General features: G+C 35.9%; 1 protein-coding gene across 1 annotated transcript; it reads left to right on the top strand.

Moving 5' to 3' along the window:
• The first annotated feature begins 3639 nt into the window (after positions 1-3639).
• On the top strand, positions 3640-19549 carry ZNF831 (zinc finger protein 831). The gene is made up of 6 exons (XM_082773209.1): positions 3640-3733; positions 7581-11844; positions 12738-12880; positions 14569-14738; positions 15420-15571; positions 16809-19549. Exons 2-6 carry the CDS (start codon positions 7612-7614, stop codon positions 17661-17663), a joined length of 5553 nt encoding a protein of 1850 aa, XP_082629335.1. The 5' UTR covers positions 3640-3733; positions 7581-7611; the 3' UTR covers positions 17664-19549.
• The last annotated feature ends 840 nt before the right edge of the window (positions 19550-20389 follow it).

The raw sequence follows: 20389 nt of genomic DNA, 5'->3' as shown, positions 1-20389 counted from the left end.
TGACAATATTATTGATTTAAGCCTTTTGAACATTTTCATTTGTGGATATTCATGAAAAGGAGAATCAAAAATACAAAAAGCTGTATATTTAAAAATGATCAAAACTTTCTATTCTAGAGTGAAGGAAAGGTGTTACAGATCACATTCTTCTTAAAAGGTTTTAATGCTGTTTTGTGGGATAGGGTTTACAAAAATAACACAATTTAGCTGACATAACGCAGTGGTAGAAGTAAATATCTGTCCCCAGGGTATAGTACTGGACCTTCAAAGTTTGATAACTGTGATTTCTAGGTGCTTTGTACTTTTATAGGAGATAAAACGGTAAAATTTCAGGAACAATGACTTCTTAACAAATAGGAAGATTTCCCAAAGTCAGAAATTGATCAAGAAACATTAATGTTGAAAATTATAAGGGTTTCAGAAGATTAGGAAATCACACATTTCATCTCAATTCTGCCTGGAACTGAGGCTCTCAACTTTGTTAATAAGGTTATGAGCGGTCTGCACATTGCTGGGAGAACTTGCAGTCTGGTAAAATCAGATACATCCCTTAAGAACAAGTGAAAAGGTGAAGTCAGTACTTCTGTTATGAGACATTTCAAGGTATGAAGTCAAACTGAGAAAAGAGCAGAGGCAGAAATAGTTTTAAAGTAAGTAAAACAAGATTAACAGTCATTTCTGGGCTAATCAGGAAATGTATTGGTTCCATTTGCAAGTTTGAATTGAGGTTTAGAAAGCTCCAGAATTAGGGTAAACTCATAAAGATTTCTTTTCCATTAAACAAGTAGCGTTTGAAGTACCTGTACAAAATTTATTTCTGGCTCTTTAGCTCACTGTTCTTGTATTTAAATGGAAGTTTTGTCTAGTCAATCATGGGAGTTCTTCATAAACACTAGCACCTTCTGGTAGCCATCAGTGGTAGTCTAGCAACTGGAAATGATAATTCCAGTATCTGTACCATATGCTGACAATAAGATACTGTGTACTGTGTGCTGTTTTCAGCATTATTGTCCACATAAATAAATACATAATAATAAAAAATAATAGCTAACAATCCTGTAGGATGCTTTCTTTTCATTTAAGTGTGTAAAATATTTAAGAACATGTAGTTGATAGGATCTTTGAAATACATTAGTTTATCAGTATAGGTAGCATATTTATTGTTACTTTCAGTTGATTACATCTTTGACTAAAATCCTGTGGGTATCTTTGAAAGATGCAGGGTTTTAGATGCCTGGGAAGGAGCCGTTTCCACACATTCTTGGAACCTAGAAATACATGAGAATAGTATGTGGGTTTATCTCTTCAAATCCTGACTAAGACATGAATTGAGTGTGAAGTGAGTTTGTTAGCACCACATCTCCCTGCTGTGCAGTACCTGACAGTAGGTTTATCTTTGCACATAGCTAAAATAGCTATTTTGCTATTGGCCAACCAAAGTTAATTGGGCTTCCCTGGTCAGGATAATGGTTTGAACTAAAATGAATATAAGCAATCTTGCACAGAGATTCCAGTTTAGGAGGTAACACCTAAAAATAGGTAGGTTAAAAAGAGAAAGCAAAATTAACTTAATTTCAAATAGAACTAATACAGTGCAATACTAGTCCTTACTATTAAATATACAGTTCAAATTGTAGCCATTACAGCAGTCTGTTCATCCATATACATGGGAATCATCACATTCTGAGGTGTCATTCTGATTCCAGATTCACTTATTTAAAATTCAGAAATTTCAGATCAAGCTTCAATAGTTTCTGCTAAGCCCTGAAACCTATGTGATAATGGCAAAATCCATTCAGATATCTGCTATAGTTGTAACTTGTTTTCTTTAATTATTGTTTCCTTTTAGCCTCTCGAGATAAGCAGTTTGCAAGTTTAGTATTTAGAATTTGATATGCTACTGAGTGTTCTAAATAATGAATTTTAAAAGTTTTTTATATGCTTTAGAGTTGTTACTAGTTCCAGCATATTGCTAGAATTATTAGTACTGTTTAAAATAAATGTTCTTTTAAAGTAAGTTCACCTGACCTTAAAATAATAACCAGTGTCATAGAAGAATAAAATATAATTGACTTCAGATATGTGATAAAACTGAAGAGACACTTATTTTGGTTATATAAAATGCCTCTTTGTATCATTTGAGTCTGAGCAGTGTTCTTTTATGTGTGTCTCTTTGTCTCTGTTGGTTGACTGTAGCAGGCAATAATCCTCCAGATGATCTCACATGTGAGAAGCCATTGCTTTAGGAAAGTATCTCCCAGTAGAACTGACACTTGTTACTGCATGCAGTTACTTTTTATCCATAGGGACAGAATGAGTCTGAGGATCAGAAGCACGAGTTGTAAAACAGTTCACAGTGTCAAGTAGTTTTCTAGATTCACCAATTTTAAGTGTTTGCTGTGCTGTTACCTAGTACTGGGAGCATTTCAGTGCATGATAGAACAAAGCAGGATCTTAGGCATCAATACCGGGTCCTGTTAAGAGCTTTTTTTGACCCTGAATAACTAAATGACAGGCAAGAAAGATAGAAAGGATGAGAAGACAAATATTTCTCCACATCCAGAATTAGAGGATTTCTATAATAAGGTCCAGAAAAGACCCAATAGTGATCCAAACAACAGGCAAAACTCTCTGAGATGAATAAAGCTATGTAAAATGAAAATCCATTTACACCTCCAGCATCAGTCTATTGACTGAATTACCAAAAAGAAAGAGCTTTCACTAAGTTGGATATTGGACAAACAATCATAAATATTACAGTTCAACCACTACCCAACTTAGGGTAGCAGATACAGGCTGCAGCTATTTGAATTGGGCAGATTGTGTTAAGTTGTAACCAGAATAAAGGCTCCATTTTCCAAAACACATTTCCTAAGGAATTTTTACAGGCCAGAGATGCTGATTTTGTAACAGTGACAGGAGTAAATCTTGCATATTCTAGTTCAGCATTTACCCAGTCTAACAGCGGTGAAGGAAGTAGCCATCCCAATCCGTATTTTAAAAAGGCGTTTGCATGATGAACAGCTGTCCTCTTGCAGGCCACCCTGGCAGACCACTTTTTTTGAGGACTTTATGAATTGTACCCACAAACAAAACTTAAATTCTCAAAAGGATGTCCCATCCTGTTTTCCCTACAACTTTTCACAAGTTTTGAGAGGTATTTGAAGAATGATCTAAACACTTTCAATAGCCTTGAAGTATTTTGCCAGTTGGTTACTGCTTCCTACCGCACTGCAGGGCACCATTAGAAGACACTGGGGGATAATACCCACACGGGATGAGCTCAGCATTTCATATACAGCAAGTGACTCGTCTCCTCCATTGTTTCCTTTTCTAACATATTTTAAGAGATATCTTTACTATAAGGTTACGAGCAAATTACCTTTAAGGGTATAAACAAAATATTTATGTTGTTTAACTACCACTGTGTTAGTGTATTTCACTGAATAATGCAACTGAATGCAGTGTATGAAATGTCTATATTTCAAAGGCAGCTGATTCTGTTTATAGGTTCCTACGTGAATGAAGGATAAGAACAGATTGAAATGCTACTTCATTTTCTTTTGCTTCATCTCTTCCTGTTTTCTGAAGGTTGTTACTGTGAAACCAATGTAAAAAAAAAATACTTCCTACTTCGAATCTGTTTCAAGTCTTTGTCCTCATTTCTCTCTGCTTGCATGAACTATTGACAGAAATGAGACTTCTTCTGCTGAAATGCCTGGCTCAATAAAAGGTATGTAAGCTAAAATTATTTACAGACTAAAGAGGATTCATTTTCTATATAGTATTATATTTAAGGTAGGGATCACCAAAAGCTTTTAAAATACAAATATTTTAAGTACAATATAGTACATTATGTATGTTCAGAGTGATGAATAGCTGCTTCTGCATGGTTACAAAAATAAACTAACTCTATCATGCCTACAGACTATACTTGTAGATGAAGATGGGGAACTGAGCACTGGACTTAAGGACTATGATGCTCCTCTTAGTGGCGTATCAAGAGGTTATATATAAGTGCTGGAAATAAGCAGTTACAAGTTCACTTAGTAATTTTATTAATAATGATGGGCAGTTGACAGTGCCACACAGAAGACAAAAATCAAGAGAAAACACAGAAGAGAATAATCAAGATTATTATAATAGAGCTGATAAAAAGAAGCAAATTTTCTAAAATATATTTGGAATTAAGAAGAGTACAGAAAGGGCTTACATTGATTTTTTTCTACCACTTTATAGAATCAAACAAATTCTGCTATGCCGATCTGAAACTACTCCATTTTTTGACTTTACTGTGTTCCACAGATCTACCTATGGTGCTTACCTGAAAGTATAATTCAATCTAGGGACAAAATAATTGCATTTAAATTGAATCTTGACCAGTTTTGATACCTTAAGAAATGAATTTTGAAAGTTTTGGACGGCCAAAGCCTGCTTGTTGTTTTGTTTACTGGAAACATTTCCTTATCTAAGTAGGATCAAGTTTTTATATTAGTAGTTCAATGCTACAAGCTAGAGGTTGAGCTCAGACAGTCATGTGGGGGCTGCTCAGTACAGAGGGTGGGGGATAATCAACAAAGGAAGTTTTTCTACTCTAAGCAGGAACTATCTAGAATTAGCCAAGGGGAAGATATATATAAACATATATATGTATATAAACAACAGATGTGAAAAATGTGATTTTATTTACCACAACAGAACACCAGCCACTGAACTTTCACTTAGGAAGAAAATAATCTTCTGTCTGTTGTAGAAAGTAGCAAACTACCATAGCAAGTAGAAATATATTATTAAACTCTTAAAAGTATTTGGTAAGCACTTAGGTATTTTCCTTGTGTAACATTACAGAATACTGAAACAATTTTCAGGATCTTACTGTTTGTTGGGCCCCAGAAATCTTAACAGTATAAGTGAAATTACACAGATATTCTGGTCCCTGGAACTACAGGATTCATATTAAAAACATCTGTCCACCACAAGTCCTACTAATTCTACTAATTTACAGTCTGGCCTTGAAGTGCCCATCAACTGCGCATGTACAGGAGGGATCAAAAATTTCAAAGAGGGATCAAAATTTGTCACACAGGAGCAGGCTTATCAGGGTGGAAGTGTAAATTCCACATTTCCACGCTAATCCAGGGGAAGGTGGGGAGCACAGATACTATGATCTGTTTTGTCTGATGTGGTTTATTTGTTAGATGTTCTAGCTACATGGTATTCAGATTTCACTTTTCTTCTCTGAGTTTTATCTCCCTAACATCCTTGGAAAAACTACTGCATGCTTAGGTTATGAGTGCCTCATGTCTTATTACTTGCTGCTGGTTTTATTAAGTACAGTTACAATTTATCTGCACTGTGATTTTGCTGCAAATATTAGACTTTATACAATGCCTGGTATTTCTTGTGTTTGTGTCATCATAGCTTCTACCTATCAGTCAAATTTACAATACCTAAATTGGATTTGAAGGTGACTACATAGCTTAAAAACCTAGAATGGGCTTGAAGCGTCTGTAATCTCGTTTTGCAAATCAGAGCACTCTACTTTTATCCTGTAGTGTTAACCACACTGCAGAATATGGATAATAACTTAATCCCTTTAATAAGTCATAATTCTTATAACATTATTTTATTAATATAGACAATACGTATATGACAAAACTAGTTAAGTGATTGTTCGATGTGAAAATCTCAAAAGTGGGCAAGGTAAGTCCACACTTGATAACTGAGTTTGATTGACAAAATGCATGAGAAAGAAAAAAAAAAGACTGTTCTAGAAGGAAAAACAGAAAACACATCCCAGGGGCTGCATTGCTGTTTTTTCCTACACTTTTTCAATTCTTGCAAAAAGCAAAGCAGATTGGAGAGAAATTGGAAGAAGCCTTGGCTGTGAAGCATGGGTTGCCAGCCAGTAACAGAACTTCCTGAAGTGGTGCAGAATTAGGAGGGTGTGCTAATAGGCACCAGGTGCTTGGTACACTGGCTTTCCACTGCTCAGTGAGACAAGTATTTACAGTTGCATTGCAAGCTACATGTAAGGATGAGATAATCAGAGGGATTAAAGGCAATATCCTAATATGCAAAACCTTTTCATTTGCAAAGAAGAGATAACCAAGAGGGTTGCTTTACCTTCAGTTTCAATGATGCATATATTTTATATGAAAAGTACCAGAATTCAGGCTGTTCATTAAGATGCTAATTAGATTTACTATTGAGCACATAACCAGTTGACCTTAATCTGTTCCAATTGATCATGAATACAAAGTTATTTTCCCATTTTTTCATGTGATGTGAGTGAAATGCTACCATTTTTAGCTATGAAGTAGTCAAAATTCTCTTGGATCTTCATCCAGTTTTATATCCATTTACCAGCTCTATCAACAGTAATGGAGGAATACTTAAAAACAATTTCACTGAGTTTGCCAATTCTCCTTGAGATGAATCATTTGCAAGCTTCTCACTAACTACATGCAACAGAGATTTTGCTTTGAATAATGGTAACATACTGTGTGTCATATGGCACTAGTCCAAATTTCAGAGAATATTTTTAATTTTTTTTTTTTTTTTTTTACTGTTTTCCAGTAATGGTTAACTATTAGAAAGATCCAAGGAAGGTACAAAAACACTGCTACAGATTATACAGCAAGGCAACAAACTGCGGGTTTCACATTTAGCTACCAATGATGTTATTTTAAATGTCTTTTTTTGGAGACTGTTTGCACAAGAACAGCCTGTTACTCATAACAGCCACTAAATACATAGTTGTGAGTATAGAAGAATAATAATTTGAATAAACATCCAAAGATCACTTTTTAATTTTCACCTGAGCTATAATTAGATGTTATGCTGATGTCTCTATCAGCTCTTCCAAAAACAATTTTCAACTAGCTTATTTTGCTAGTTTCCTAGCTTGTTTCTGAGAAGGAAAAAAAGTAAAAACAATTTTATTTTGTAAAAAAAAAATAAAAAAAAATTAGTCTGGACCAGCACCAACCCTGGGCAGATTTTCATAAGAATGGCTTCACTTAATCCAAAAACTATGACTATAAAATGTTTTCAGCTGGGATTCAAAACATCTAAATCTAAACAGTATACCACAGTATTACCTTCCATTAAACAAAATGAATTTGGGCTGCACAAAAGAATATGGGAATGGGAATATGGTTCCAGAAAATTAAAACGGTATTATTTATTTTTTTTTTTTGGGTGGAGGTTGTAGTGAGACCTTACATTTGCTCAGATTTATTTCTAATATTTTGTGTACTTATTGCAGGTTTTAAGTATATTCTTCAATGTTCTTTAAACTACACAGAACTTTTTAATTCCTAGCTAAGACATTAAAGATGAATCAATTTAATTGGAAAAAGAAATAATTTTAGTCTGTATAATGCCTGTATATAAGATTTGTTATATTTTTATTTGGTAAGATTCCCAGTTGAACAGTTGACTTATTTATATACACTAATAAAAAAGTGTTTATTTTATTTAGCTTATTATAGCTAAATATACTTACTATAGCTTATATTAGCTTAGTTTATTTTATTGGTTAAGATTCCTACTTGTTTGTTTCCCCTCCCCTACAGATACGTGAGTACATGGCAGACAACCTTTGAAATGGAGGCACAGAAGCATCCTGGTGTGACTGTTGCACTAGCAGATCAGCCACTTCCAACCTCTTCTCTTCAGCCTGCACAGGGTTCTTCAGCTCTCAGCCAAAACAATGTGATTCCTCAACAGGAGCAAGCGCTGTCTCAACCTGTGTATCTAAAAACCCTCACTATACCCCTGTATCAACCCGTCCAGCCAGGATGCTTTCAGCCAAACAGCCAGTTAGTGCCTGGCAGGCGCTGTGTAAATCTAGACAGCAGTAGCATACCTTTAATCCTGAATCCACTTGTTCCTTCAGAAGGCACAGATCAGCCCCAGTCAGTTTTTCAGAAACAATTTGGGCAAACTCTAACGTTAAACATAGTAAGCACTTTACCAGTTTTATCATCACCAAATTCTTCTGTAAATGCATCTATTGGAAGCCCAGGAAAAACAAAAAATGCTGGGAAATATATCTGTAAACACTGTGGACGAGACTGTTTGAAGCCAAGTGTCCTTGAGAAACATATTCGCTCTCACACAGGAGAGAGACCCTTTCCATGCACCACTTGTGGTATTGCATTTAAAACTCAAAGCAATTTGTACAAACACAGAAGAACGCAGACACATGTCAACAATACGAGACTACCCTCTGATTCTGACAACACTGGCATATTGGAGCAAAATGAGAAGGTAAAAGAGAACATCATGTCACAGCAAAGCACCAAATTACACAGCAGCATCTGTGAAGACAAGGGGACGCAGATGAAAAAAGTGACTTTGGAGACCAGTGATGTAACAGACACTAAGAAACTTAATGACCTTTCAGTGCCGGCAACAAGCAATTCATCACTTGCTTCAGAAAATCCAGAAAGAACTAATCAGTCCTTTAGTTCAAAGACTGAGCAGGGGATTCCTGAAAAAGAACCTCAAGGTTTATCATCTCCAGTGGCTTTGCCAAATGGTCAGTGTCAGAGAAAGAAGATACAGGAGCAAATAAGTCCATCTGCCAATAAGCACATTCAGTTGCAAAGGCAGCAAGCAACCTCTTCAGAAAAACAGTGGGATTACAAGCCATTTGACTGCAAGCTAAAGAAGTGTGAGAGCACCGACTCAGGGTATCTGTCACGCTCTGATAGCACAGAACAACAGATGGCATCCTCCAGCCCGCTGCACAGTCTCTATGAACACAGCACTGAACTGGAAAATGAAACTGCCTTCAGCAGCTTAAGGTGCACTGCCGGAAGCAGTGCAAAGCTAGACTCAGCTGAGAAAGCTACAGCCTTGATGCTAGAGAAAAAGAGGCTGGAAGAACACATTTCAAAACTTATTTCTCATAACAAAATTGTGGTGGATGATACTCAGCTAGACAATGTTAGGCCCAGAAAAACCATCCTTTCTAAACAGGGGAGCATAGATCTGCCAATGCCTTACACATACAAAGACTCTTTCCATTTTGACATCAAAACTTTTGATGTGAATAGGAAAAAGAACCTTTCTCTTTGTTCTGCTAAATCTACCTTTGCACCCCTAGAAAAATGCAAGCCGATGTTTTTTCATTCGGTGCCCACCCAGTTCTCCACGACGATAGACGCTGTGCCTGTCACACGAAGCAACTCTTTGCCATTTGTGGAAGGCACAAGAATGGTACATGACAAAGCAGGCTGCTCAAAACCACCTTCTCTTACTAAGCAGTCTGTAACTGCAGGCACTGCTAGTTTGCTGCCTAGCAACAACCTCGTTGCAAATTCGGTGGATTTTCCTAATAGCCATCCTCGAGCTCTAGTCAGACAAACAGCAGTGGATGACTTGCCACTAAGTAACGCGGCTGATCCTCCTCCCTTGGAAGAGTTGCAAGCAAGTAAAAAGCCTGGGGCTGGAGAAGTAGTCAGCGCTAAAAATAAGAAAAACAATCAAAGGAAGCTGAAGATGTTCTCTCAAGAAAAATGGCAAATGTATGGAGATGAAACGTTTAAGAAAATCTACCAAAAAATGAAAAGCAGTCAAAATGCCAAGAAAATGAAACAACGGGGGAATAAGATTACAGATATTGCAGGCTTCACTCCTGATTCAAAGGAATCTATCAGCAGTACTGAAATTACTGAAGAAAGAGACGTCAGGAGCTCTCCAAGTGACAGTCTTTCCTCCCTCGTGACAACAGATTTAAACACTGTTAAATCAGAAACGTGTACTAATGGTAATCATACTCTACAGAATGTGTCCTCGGAGGAAACTGCAGACAGTTTAACTTATGTAATGGAGACATCACATTCAGTAACTGCTAGTGCACATGGTGTAATGAGCACAACTTCCCAAGATCATGTCTGTGGCAGCGACACAGACAAATGCACAGGTGGCAACAACAAATCACTAGCTCCAAGCAGTTGTGAGCTCAGGCTGCAAAATACTCAGTGTCAACTGAACGCTAGCAGAATGAAGGATGACTGCTTGCCAGTACAGAGTAGCAAATGGGAGGAATTGAGTCCTGGGAAAGAATCCAGTACATTTGAATCAGATTATAAAAGCACTTCAAACAATTATGGAAACCAAAACAGGAATAAGGAAACTGGCCAGCATGCCCTGACGCCCCTGTGGGTCCACTGCACCAACAACAACAGAGATACCCTGGGGAAATCCCAGAATTTGCCGTCAGAAAGAAAAAAGCTGAAAGTTGAAGTGGAGAAGCAAGAAAACATTATTTCAAAGCCCTGTTCCAGTCCCAGTAGTGAGAACAACACAGTAAATGAAGTAGAGAGAATCTGTTGCACTATCACTGAATGTCTTTCCACAGTTCCAGTGAAATTCTCCAGTAAAACAGAGGAGCAAAAAATAAGCATAGGAATTAATGAATCATCTGGAGGTGCTGAGAACGTGGAGTATATGAAAACAACCAGACTCCCCACAAAAGCTGTTAATTGTAGTGGTTCTAACCTTCTTTCACATTCAGCAGTTATCTCAAAAACTTTATCTGTGGGATTTTTGGGGCCTGAATTAAGGGGAAGCGATTGCAATTCTTTAGCCTTGCACAACGCAACAGATAAAGATGTCAAAACATGTCTTGTGAAAACAGGAATACCACTTCTCAGTGACAACGCTGGTGATGCACCTTCCAAACTTCATCATCTGCAATCTGGTCAGTTAACTCCGGTCCCACAGAAAAATGTCTTTCCTCCAAAATACATCCTTAAATTGCCACAAGACAAGAAAGCCTCAGATCTGTCAATTCTCTTTAAGCCTGAACAGAAGATTATATCTGTGACAGACACCTTAACCAACCCACCCTGCTCTTCTGACAGTGGATCACTCTGTTCTCATTCTACTGATGTGCTTTGGTCCCCTTTAAAATTTGAAGTGAGACAAAAGGGCAGCAAAGGAGAGCTGAAATGGAATGTACATGCAAACTTGAAAACTCCAGTATTTTGCTCACCAGTCAATTCAGAAACAACAAATATATTAACCACAGTAGGCAGCACATTTTATAAGCAGGAAATTAAGAGAGAGGCTTGGAAAAATAAGCAGAACAAAAATAAATTAAATTATCAAAGGCAAACAGAGGAGAAGTGGATAAGCATAACCACTTCTGCACAGACCCCAAAGAACAAAATATGCTTTACCTCTAAGTATTCAAGTGGTTTTTTCATATCAGCTGACATCAAAGAAGAAAATAAAGTTTTACATCACCTTTGCTCAGGAAGTGATGCTTCGATGACAGCATCAGGCCACAGGGGAACTTCTAGCAAGGACATGGAGCCAACATCCATAGGACAGGACACACGTGGAAGCCCAGGCATTCTTAAGGACATGTCACCAACACTGCAGGATATGGAGCATTCTCAGAGCTCAACAGAGAGCTCCACTTATTTTTGCCATTCCTTTGGCACATTTTATTGCCACACTCTCACCACTCACTGTAAAGAATTCCCAGCACTACCCAACAATAGCCTGACTTACTACTCTGCAAGTTTAACAGTATCAAGCACCAAGAGCACCTTCCCATCACTAAATGCTGAACCTCGGTTAACGTGGTGCTGTTTAACCAAAAGCCTTCCTCTGCCTGCTGAGCAGAAGGGAAATGCAGACTCTGCTTATTCCTCCATGCACACCTGTTACAAGGAATCTAGCAATGAATGCACACTCTCAACATATGATATTTCTATTTTCAAAATGAAAAATATTAACAAGACTGTGGCCTATGGCTTAACAAACAAGAATTTAAAAACACTGTTTTCATCCTTTTCTCAAGGACAACAGATGCGGGAGGTAGGATTATTAATCCTATTCCCTTTCTCAAAAGGGTGTAATTTGCTTGCAAAGATATTGTCATTTGAAAGATAAGAGCATTATCTAACAACAAGTTTACGGACATTTGCAGGTATCTGTGGATGCAGAATTTATAAGTTCTGTCTTTACAAGATAAGTCATATATTCATTTGGTGCATATACATACATATATATACATATTTGTGTGAATATTTACTGAGAATTTCAGTAGGAATGTTGTCTAGGCAGAAGACTGCGCATGGTGGGGGGATGGAACTAGATGATCCTTGAGGTTCCTTCCAAGCCAAACCATTCTGTAACTCATTCTATGATTCTTAGACTATAATTTCTATTTCTTATTTTGTTCCAGTAGGGGTATCTGTTATATTCTTTTGTAACAGCATTTCATAGTTTTCATTTTAAATTAATATCTGAATTAGAGTAGGACTTATAAGACAGTCAAGCTCAAGACTTTATTTTACTTGGAGTCAAAGACAGACTATATACTAGATGTCTCATTATGGAGATAAACTGAAATGTCAACAAAACCAAATTGCATTAATACATTATAAGTGTTTAAGGCCTGAAAGCTTTTCATTTTTAGGGAAATGAAGACTATCAGGATCCTAGAACAGCTCTGTAAGACTAAGCTTGTTTTTTATATAGGAATAAGAATACAAAAGAACATGCACTAATTCTATATAGATAAACAAAAGTTTAGTTTATAAAATTAGATGGACAAAGTGATTAGAAAAACACAACACTTCTAGAAAAAGTAGTAACATTTTACTATGCTATTCAGTTCTATTTAACAGGAGCACAGATTTCTAATATCTCAGTTAATGTAATTAACAATTTTCACATACTTTCAATGTTTTCAATATTCTCAACAGTTAAGCTCAGCAGCTGCTGGTGGTGCTTTCAAAAATACATCAGAGCAAAAGAAGAAAACAGCAGTTTGCAAAAAGGAAAAACTTACAACAAATAAACTCAAGAGAAGCCACAAACAGAACAAAATTAAACTCCCCCCAAAATGGTAAGGAATATATTTTTCAGCTTCATTGGATATGGACATCATTTTGCTATTATAGGTGTAATAAAGTCCTCAGAAAATAGAAAGCCAGCCCCAAAGTTCAATCTTGTCAAAACTGGGAAAAATAATTCTCTGAGAAAGATCTATTCCCACAAGGCAGCAGTTTCACAAAGGTAAATTATCAAAACATCAACATATTGTTGACTATCAGGAACAGACTTTTGCAAGCAGAACCAATTCATATTACCAATGAAATATTACCATTCCATATTACCATACCATTTACAAAGGAAAGATGATGACTGGTCAGTTGACTCTCTGACTTAGAAATTCATCTCTTCCAAAACTGTCAGCATTTCATTTTGTTTGAGGTGAATCAACATATTTCAATTTTTATTCCTGTTACAGTTAAAAGCAGCATGTAAGATCCTTTTAGCCGCAAATCTATATCCTAAACTTCTATTAAGCAGAGAACACTTGATAAATATCAAGTTCTAACACAAAGTTAATGTTAAAACCAGCTGTAGTTTAAAGGATCATTCAGTTTAAATACAAAGCAGGATGAATATGAGCACAAAACTATCAAAGGCACATTGTATCAATCAGCACAGCTCCTCTGACTTTAATGGGAGTTCATATCAATGTAAGATTTAGTCTCTTGTCTTTCAAGAGTATGGGGCAGCAGAATGTCTGATGAATGACTTCAATAAGAAACATATATTGTGTGCATGCATCCCTCTTATTTCATGACCAAAACCAGACAGGGTTGTCCCTTGAGGACAAATCAGTGTCAGTAACTTAATCACCATGTCTAGCTTGGCAAACAGCACTGCAATTCCAAATGATCATAAGAACAAAAATAGAACACTCAAGTCTATGTTACCCAAACAGTCCAGAGGCATTCTTCTGGGACTTCTTTTTCAGCTTTATAAAAATTCTCTTTCTTTTCTGATGATCTGAGAATTGATTCATTTGGCTATATCAAGTAAGTACAGGGACTCAATTAAATACAGAGACCTGAAAGCCAGTCCGTATTGGTAGCTAACTCACCAAAGTATTAATTGTGAAATGTAACACATTTTTCAAATACACCAAACACCTAAACATTTAAGATTTACCCACCACTCTGTGTATAAAATGATTGATTCTATCAATATAAAAATGGGACCTTCCAATGGAATTTAGTCCCAGTCATTAAAACTAACTGAACTAGATAGAGTATAAAACAAAGAAGTTGGATTATTCATTGTGAGCTTTGTAAATAACTGAAATATGTTGTTCATTAGTAATGATGAATATGTCAAACACATGAAGCAAAATGAAAAACAAAAAGTCAACAACCATGCAGTCTCAGGTGATTCTTGTATACATGTATTTCAAAAACTTCAAAAAAAAGTATATTGTTTTAAAATTCCAGCTATAGGAGAAAGGTTTCTGGATCTGTTATTCCTGAATCTGTTTCTCTTAGCAAACCAAAGGTTTACTGAATCCTACTGAGAAAAAGTTTAATAAAATAATTGTGGATCTCTTGTCTAAAATCCAGATTTTTTGAGTTGACATAAAACAACATTTTCACAGTAGTAAAGTCCCAAATTCCCAGGAAATTTGCTTGATGCTGTGGTATTATTCTACCATGGCTGCTTTTAAATGACACATTTTTGTGTATCTTTTCAACGTCGTTTGCATTGCAGGTATAGAGGAAGGCATGTACATGGATATGCTCAGCTGAAAATGAATCGACTAAGCAAGAGGCACTGTTTTCCAAACAGAACATGGGATGTTTTGAAAAAGGGCTATTCATCACAACCCTGTAAATTTAATCAGTATAAGAAGTGCCATTCCCTTCAGGCAGAAGTACAAGGTAAGTACTTTGAATATTTTGGAATGTATTGAATGTTTGGTTTTGAAAAGAATGAACATTAACAGTATCTCTGATATGTACCTGTTTTGCACTGAACTGCAAAAACACTTTTGTCTTTCAGTATGTTCTTCAAGTAAAAAGACAAACATCTCACACATGATTTTCATCTATATCCTTACTTAAACAAATTTGACAATTAGGAGGGCATTTTAAAAAGAAACAACACAAGACAAACTTATATTAGAAGCCTGAACAGTTTAAGATAGATCTTTACAATTTCCTGAAACAAGATTGTGTGTTTGTTGTGTGATGCTTCGTGTATTGACGTGCTTTCTGTGGTTCAATCAACATATTCTGCCCCCTCATCCACAAACTTAAAGGAGTGGTAGTAATGCAAATGTTGTTTATCCTATGGCCATCTTTGAAGCAGAGACAATACCCTGTGTTTGTTTATAGAAGATCTAAATAGTTATTACTCTGCAAGACATTTTTTAGTGGTTGTTTAAAAAGACACATATATAGTAGCTGAGAAAACGTATCAGATGTAGAATAAAAATTTACAGAAAAAAATAAATACATGACAATTAGTTCAGTGATATGATGAGAAATTTACTAAGTAAGTTCTAGCATGTGGGGGAACAACAATAAAAGTAAAAGCTTCTTCAAACCTCTTTTTAATAGAAAATTACCTACACCAGCAAAAAGACTCATCTTGTTCCACCTCAGACAAGCCACTTTGCAGTAGGAAGAAAGAAGGAAAGAATACCTCAGGAATATTTTCCTATACTGAAAATCTAAACCACGCTAAGCAAAAAGACAAATTGGATAAAAAAGTAGGTATTGTACTCTATATGACTGTTTATTACAAGAAAAAATGATAGTGGCAAAACTTGAATTATATTCAGCAGTTTTAAACTTCAAGTTGAGAGTACTTTATCTATTCACAGATTTTGATTAAAAATGTTTTTTAATTTTGATTAAAAAGTTATTTTGGGGGGTTAAAATATAATGGAAACTTACTAATGTTAGAATTTTCTTTTTTAAAAAGAACGATTAAATTTGCATGATTTGGAAAGTATATTTCTCTTGCTTGCTGTCTTGGTTGGCACTGCTGTTGGAGGTGCTGGTAGATGTAGCACAGAGGATGCTGAGATGGAGACAGTTAACTTGTCACTAGGAGGATGCTAATGGACACACAGCAGTGAGAAGAACGCGTATGAAACTTCACAACAGATCTTCTTTAGCCCTTTGTGGACGCCTGTGTGGCTATGGTTTTGACACTACCAATAGCTACATTAGCTTAGACGGGGGCCTTAGACACCTGCACTGGCTGCAAACAATGCTGTTGCATGCAGTGCCAGCATAGCTTCTGGGGGAAATATTCTACACTTATCCTAACTGTTATACTTTTCCCTAGACTTGCCACAATTGAAGACAGAAGCTCCAGAACCAGACTGTTTTTATGTAGCATAAGCACTGGTGCCTGATGTAGCACAAGCACTTAGGAGCCTAACCCTTAAGATGTGTTTTATGAAATATTTTTATTTCCTACTCATATCTTACCACCTCAGACATTGTATTTCTTGCAGACTCATCCTAAACCTTTCCCCCAACCTTGCATAAACATCTTTGCAATATGAATATTAAAATACCTTAATGAAAAGAACATCATCCTAGATAGCACATATGTAGCTTGAAATATCTAATTCCTATTATCCATATATTATTAGCACGATTTGTCACCTAACCAAGAAAAAAAAAAAAAAAGGAAAAAAATATATCCGTTACTACACCTCCCCCATACTGGGAGGAAAAAAAAAAGTTTTCTCATCAAAAGAGAGATGAGTGACTTGGCCTGCAGTAATGGAAAACAGTAGTGCAAATATAATCACAGTTGTATAAATAAAGGTTGACATTATCCTTAATTACTCCATTGATATGAGTTATAGCAGAGGTAAATGCTTTCTACTGACATAATTAATATTATTATTATTTCACTCTTTTAAAAGATAGCATTGCTCTGGATTGAAATTTTAAAATGTAAACTTTTTTCTTCCCTAATTTCTACAGGACATTTCTGGGCAAATCAGGGAACACACAAGAAGAAATTTCTCGTTTCAGAACATTATACCACCTCTGGAAGTATCTATGACAACTCATTCCTTTTCATCCACGGTTAATACAGCCATGCAGCAAGTCAGCAGTGCTGTGGAAATTTGCTGTTCAGTGACACAGCCACTTGTGCTTCAACAATCAGTTCTAGGGGAGTCAGAGACAAATGTTCAGGCTGACTCAATGGCGTCTTCTTTTTGGTCTCGTCCTTTTGACTTTAGAAATATAGGCACAGGTGAACAATCTGATAGCACAAACTCAGAGGCTGCTGGTCCTCTTTCCTTACATCTAGAAGCAAGCCAGGAAAGTATATTAAAGGTGGAGTCAGAGAGTCAAAGATCTGGTACATCAGATCTGGTGATCCAGGCCTCAAGAAAGGAGAAATGTCCAGTTGAAGAAAATATATATTCATCTTCTATGGAAAACTCAGCTCCTAGTTCCCAACCTGGATGTTCTCGTTCATTAGGATCAAAAGCAGAGTTTCCTCTTGAGTCAGTCTCTACAGCTAAATTACCCAGTGTAGAACACACAGAACGGGAAAACTTTTCTCAAAAAGTCCTTGACCTTCATGGAACTTCTGACAAGAATGGAACCCCCCTGCAGTCAGAGAGCTATGGAAGGACACACAGAACAGCTACTTCTACTTTTAAAAAGCCTTCAGTAACTCTCAGGTCTCCCGAGTTCAAGAATTACTCTGCAACACCTTCCAAGATATACAAAAAGAGAGGTTTAGAGATGATGAGGAAGCAAACCAGAGTTGAATATGATGACACTAGTAGTGATGATGAAGATAGGCTTGTTATAGAAATATAGACAGGCTGCTAATAAGATGTTTGTATGATGGCCCATTACAGAAGGGAATACCGTGGATGTTTGATCTGTATTTCTGAAGCACCTTAAGATCAGAAAAGCCATTCCTCTGTGCAACTGGCAGCATTCTTTTCTGAAGAGAGTCCTCTATTTCTACTTGGAACTTTTTTAAAGCTTATTTGAAACAAAAGGGGGAGCTGGCATCATTTATTTAAATGCAAACGGTAAACCTGCATAGGGGTTTCTAGCCTTGTTAACCTTCTTACCAGTCTTATATAATGCCCACAAGTGCCAGCTGCCAGAGGTTATATTATTAAAAGACAGCAGCGTGTTTATGTAAATACACACAGTAACAGTAGCAGCAGCTTCCTCAATATATAAGCTAAGATTTCCTGGAAGGGTATGGGTGTATTCTCTCCTATATTCTCTTTTTCTGTAGTCACTGCCATTTGTAATGGGAGTGATAAACTGGCATTAAGGAGAAGATACACTGCCTAAACGTCTGTGGTAATGAAAGAGTCTGCAAAAATGCTGATCTTTCTTCATGTTGCACAAACGTCAATGCTTCTTTGTGACAAATGACACAAGCACGCTTTGCTTTGTGTTTTGTGCCTTTTATGCCAATATCTACTTAAATATTCTTGATTTCTAGTTGGAGAATATGGATGTTAGCTATTAATATTTCCTTGTGGCATAACTTTTGACAAGGATCATCACATTGTGCTCCAACCAATATAATCTGGCATGTTCTGTTTTTATTGTAATCTTAAATTTAAGTGCAATGATGTTATTTTATTGACAGTAAAGAAGCTATATGGCATAGCTCTCATAGTTCTCTCTCTCTCTTTTTTTTTTTTTTTTTTTTTTTTTAACAAAAAGTTTTGTGCTATTAACCCCCAAATTTACTGGTTTCTATGTGAATAAATTATTAGATAGTTTAAATTGGCCAAGTGTATTCACTTACTTGATTAAACTGATAAACATTAAAACTCTCCACTTCTACACTTGGGTTTTATGGATAAACTCACATGGAATATTTGGAATTGCTTTTACTTTATTTATGCACAGTTTAGCTTACATAGATCTTATAGGGAGATCTAGTATACTACAGGAGAACATAAATGTATATGTGAAAAACAATGCCAAAACAGCTAACAGATGTAAAACCAAGTGCTAAGTCCCATGCAATTCCTGTATTTTCAGCTGGCTTACAAACGTGACCATTCTTGAAACTGTCCATACGGAACTTCAAGGTTAGCTGTGATTTATGTTTGTACATTTACTAATGTACAGAAAACAAAAATTGTGATCAAATCATTATACCAATTCCTACTTCTAACGTAAGGAAAAAAAAAATGAAGTTAGGAAAAAATATCTACTCTTTCAGAACAGAGGATGAGCTGTGAAAGGTATTTTTTCATTTTTAGAAATGTTACAATATTGCTCCTTAACACAGAATTTTCAGTAGCATTACATAAATAATTGGTGTCAAGATTGTGAGGAAAAAATCCAGGAATATTAGTTTAAGATTTTCATTTTCATGCTTTACTTGTCATTTACAAAGTGCTGAAATTTTACAACAATGGTATTAATACTATTCTGCTGGGTTGTGATCAGAATTTGCAATTCAGAAATACAGTGAACCAGTCCGTTTTCTTACTACATTTTATGGTAAACTTCTGTAAATTTCAGTTACATTTCTACATACAATGAGAGGATAAGATGAAGTAACAGCTTCCTTAACTTAGGAAGCCTTGTATTCAGAGGTCAGCAAGCATGGGGATATAGTTGAAAAATGAATGACACTGACCATGGTGGATTGCAAGGCCCTGTAAATCGTGTATTTTGTTGACTGAGAAACAGTACAAAAAAATACCAGTTTGTTTAGGGTGGTACAGATGAATAAGAATGATATACTTGTAGGTTGTTTTTATATTGTTAAATTTTTTCTTTATATTGTTAGATTTTTTCTTTATATTGTTAAATTATTTTATCTTAGTAAAAATAAAACATGAATCTCAAAATAACACCAATATTGCTGTAGTTATTAAGGTTTATTTCTAGAATCAACTGCAGAGATGGAAATTCAAGAACGTCACTGTTCCTAGAGGATATTCTGAGTGCTATAATGTCAATAGGCTTTCTGCTAGCACATATTTTCTAAGTGAGGAACACGGACATATTGTATGAGCTGCAAGTCTCCATTCCTGATCGTTGGAAGAAGCTGTCAGCAGATTAGGGAAGGCTTACTAGAGAGCCTATACATAAAATCCAACATTGTTTTACAAAAATATCTTATTTAAGTATTGATAGTCTAAGTACAAGCACCAGTATTACAGTTCAAGCATTTTAACATTGAATTATTTTAGTCATAATTGTATTAATTTTCTTAACCTACCTCAAAACTTAGCAGGAGAACCAATGAGTTACTCAGAAAACTTCTCAGTGAGATAATTAACAAGAAAATTGTTAATGTCATCATTATTTGACAAGTTTCACTAGTTTGATATTACAGGGACAAGAAAGATCAAAGGAAAACGTATCTAAATCTTTCTTTCTCTGTTCAGTATTAGTGCTCCAAGACAAACTGGAGAGTTACTTAAGTGAATCCCCAGTACAAAGAATTTAAATATTGTGAGCTCAAAGAAGTACTCTATTATTATTCAAATTTGGGAGAAAAGAGGAAAAGAGAGGAAAGAGGAAGAGATGCTGTCATAAAAACTTCAGAA

This window comes from Aythya marila (genome assembly GCF_965140915.1).
Source record: "Aythya marila genome assembly, chromosome: 16".
Classification (NCBI taxonomy): domain Eukaryota; kingdom Metazoa; phylum Chordata; class Aves; order Anseriformes; family Anatidae; genus Aythya; species Aythya marila.
Note: the sequence above shows the minus strand (reverse complement) of the source record. Positions and strands in the feature narration are given on the sequence as shown.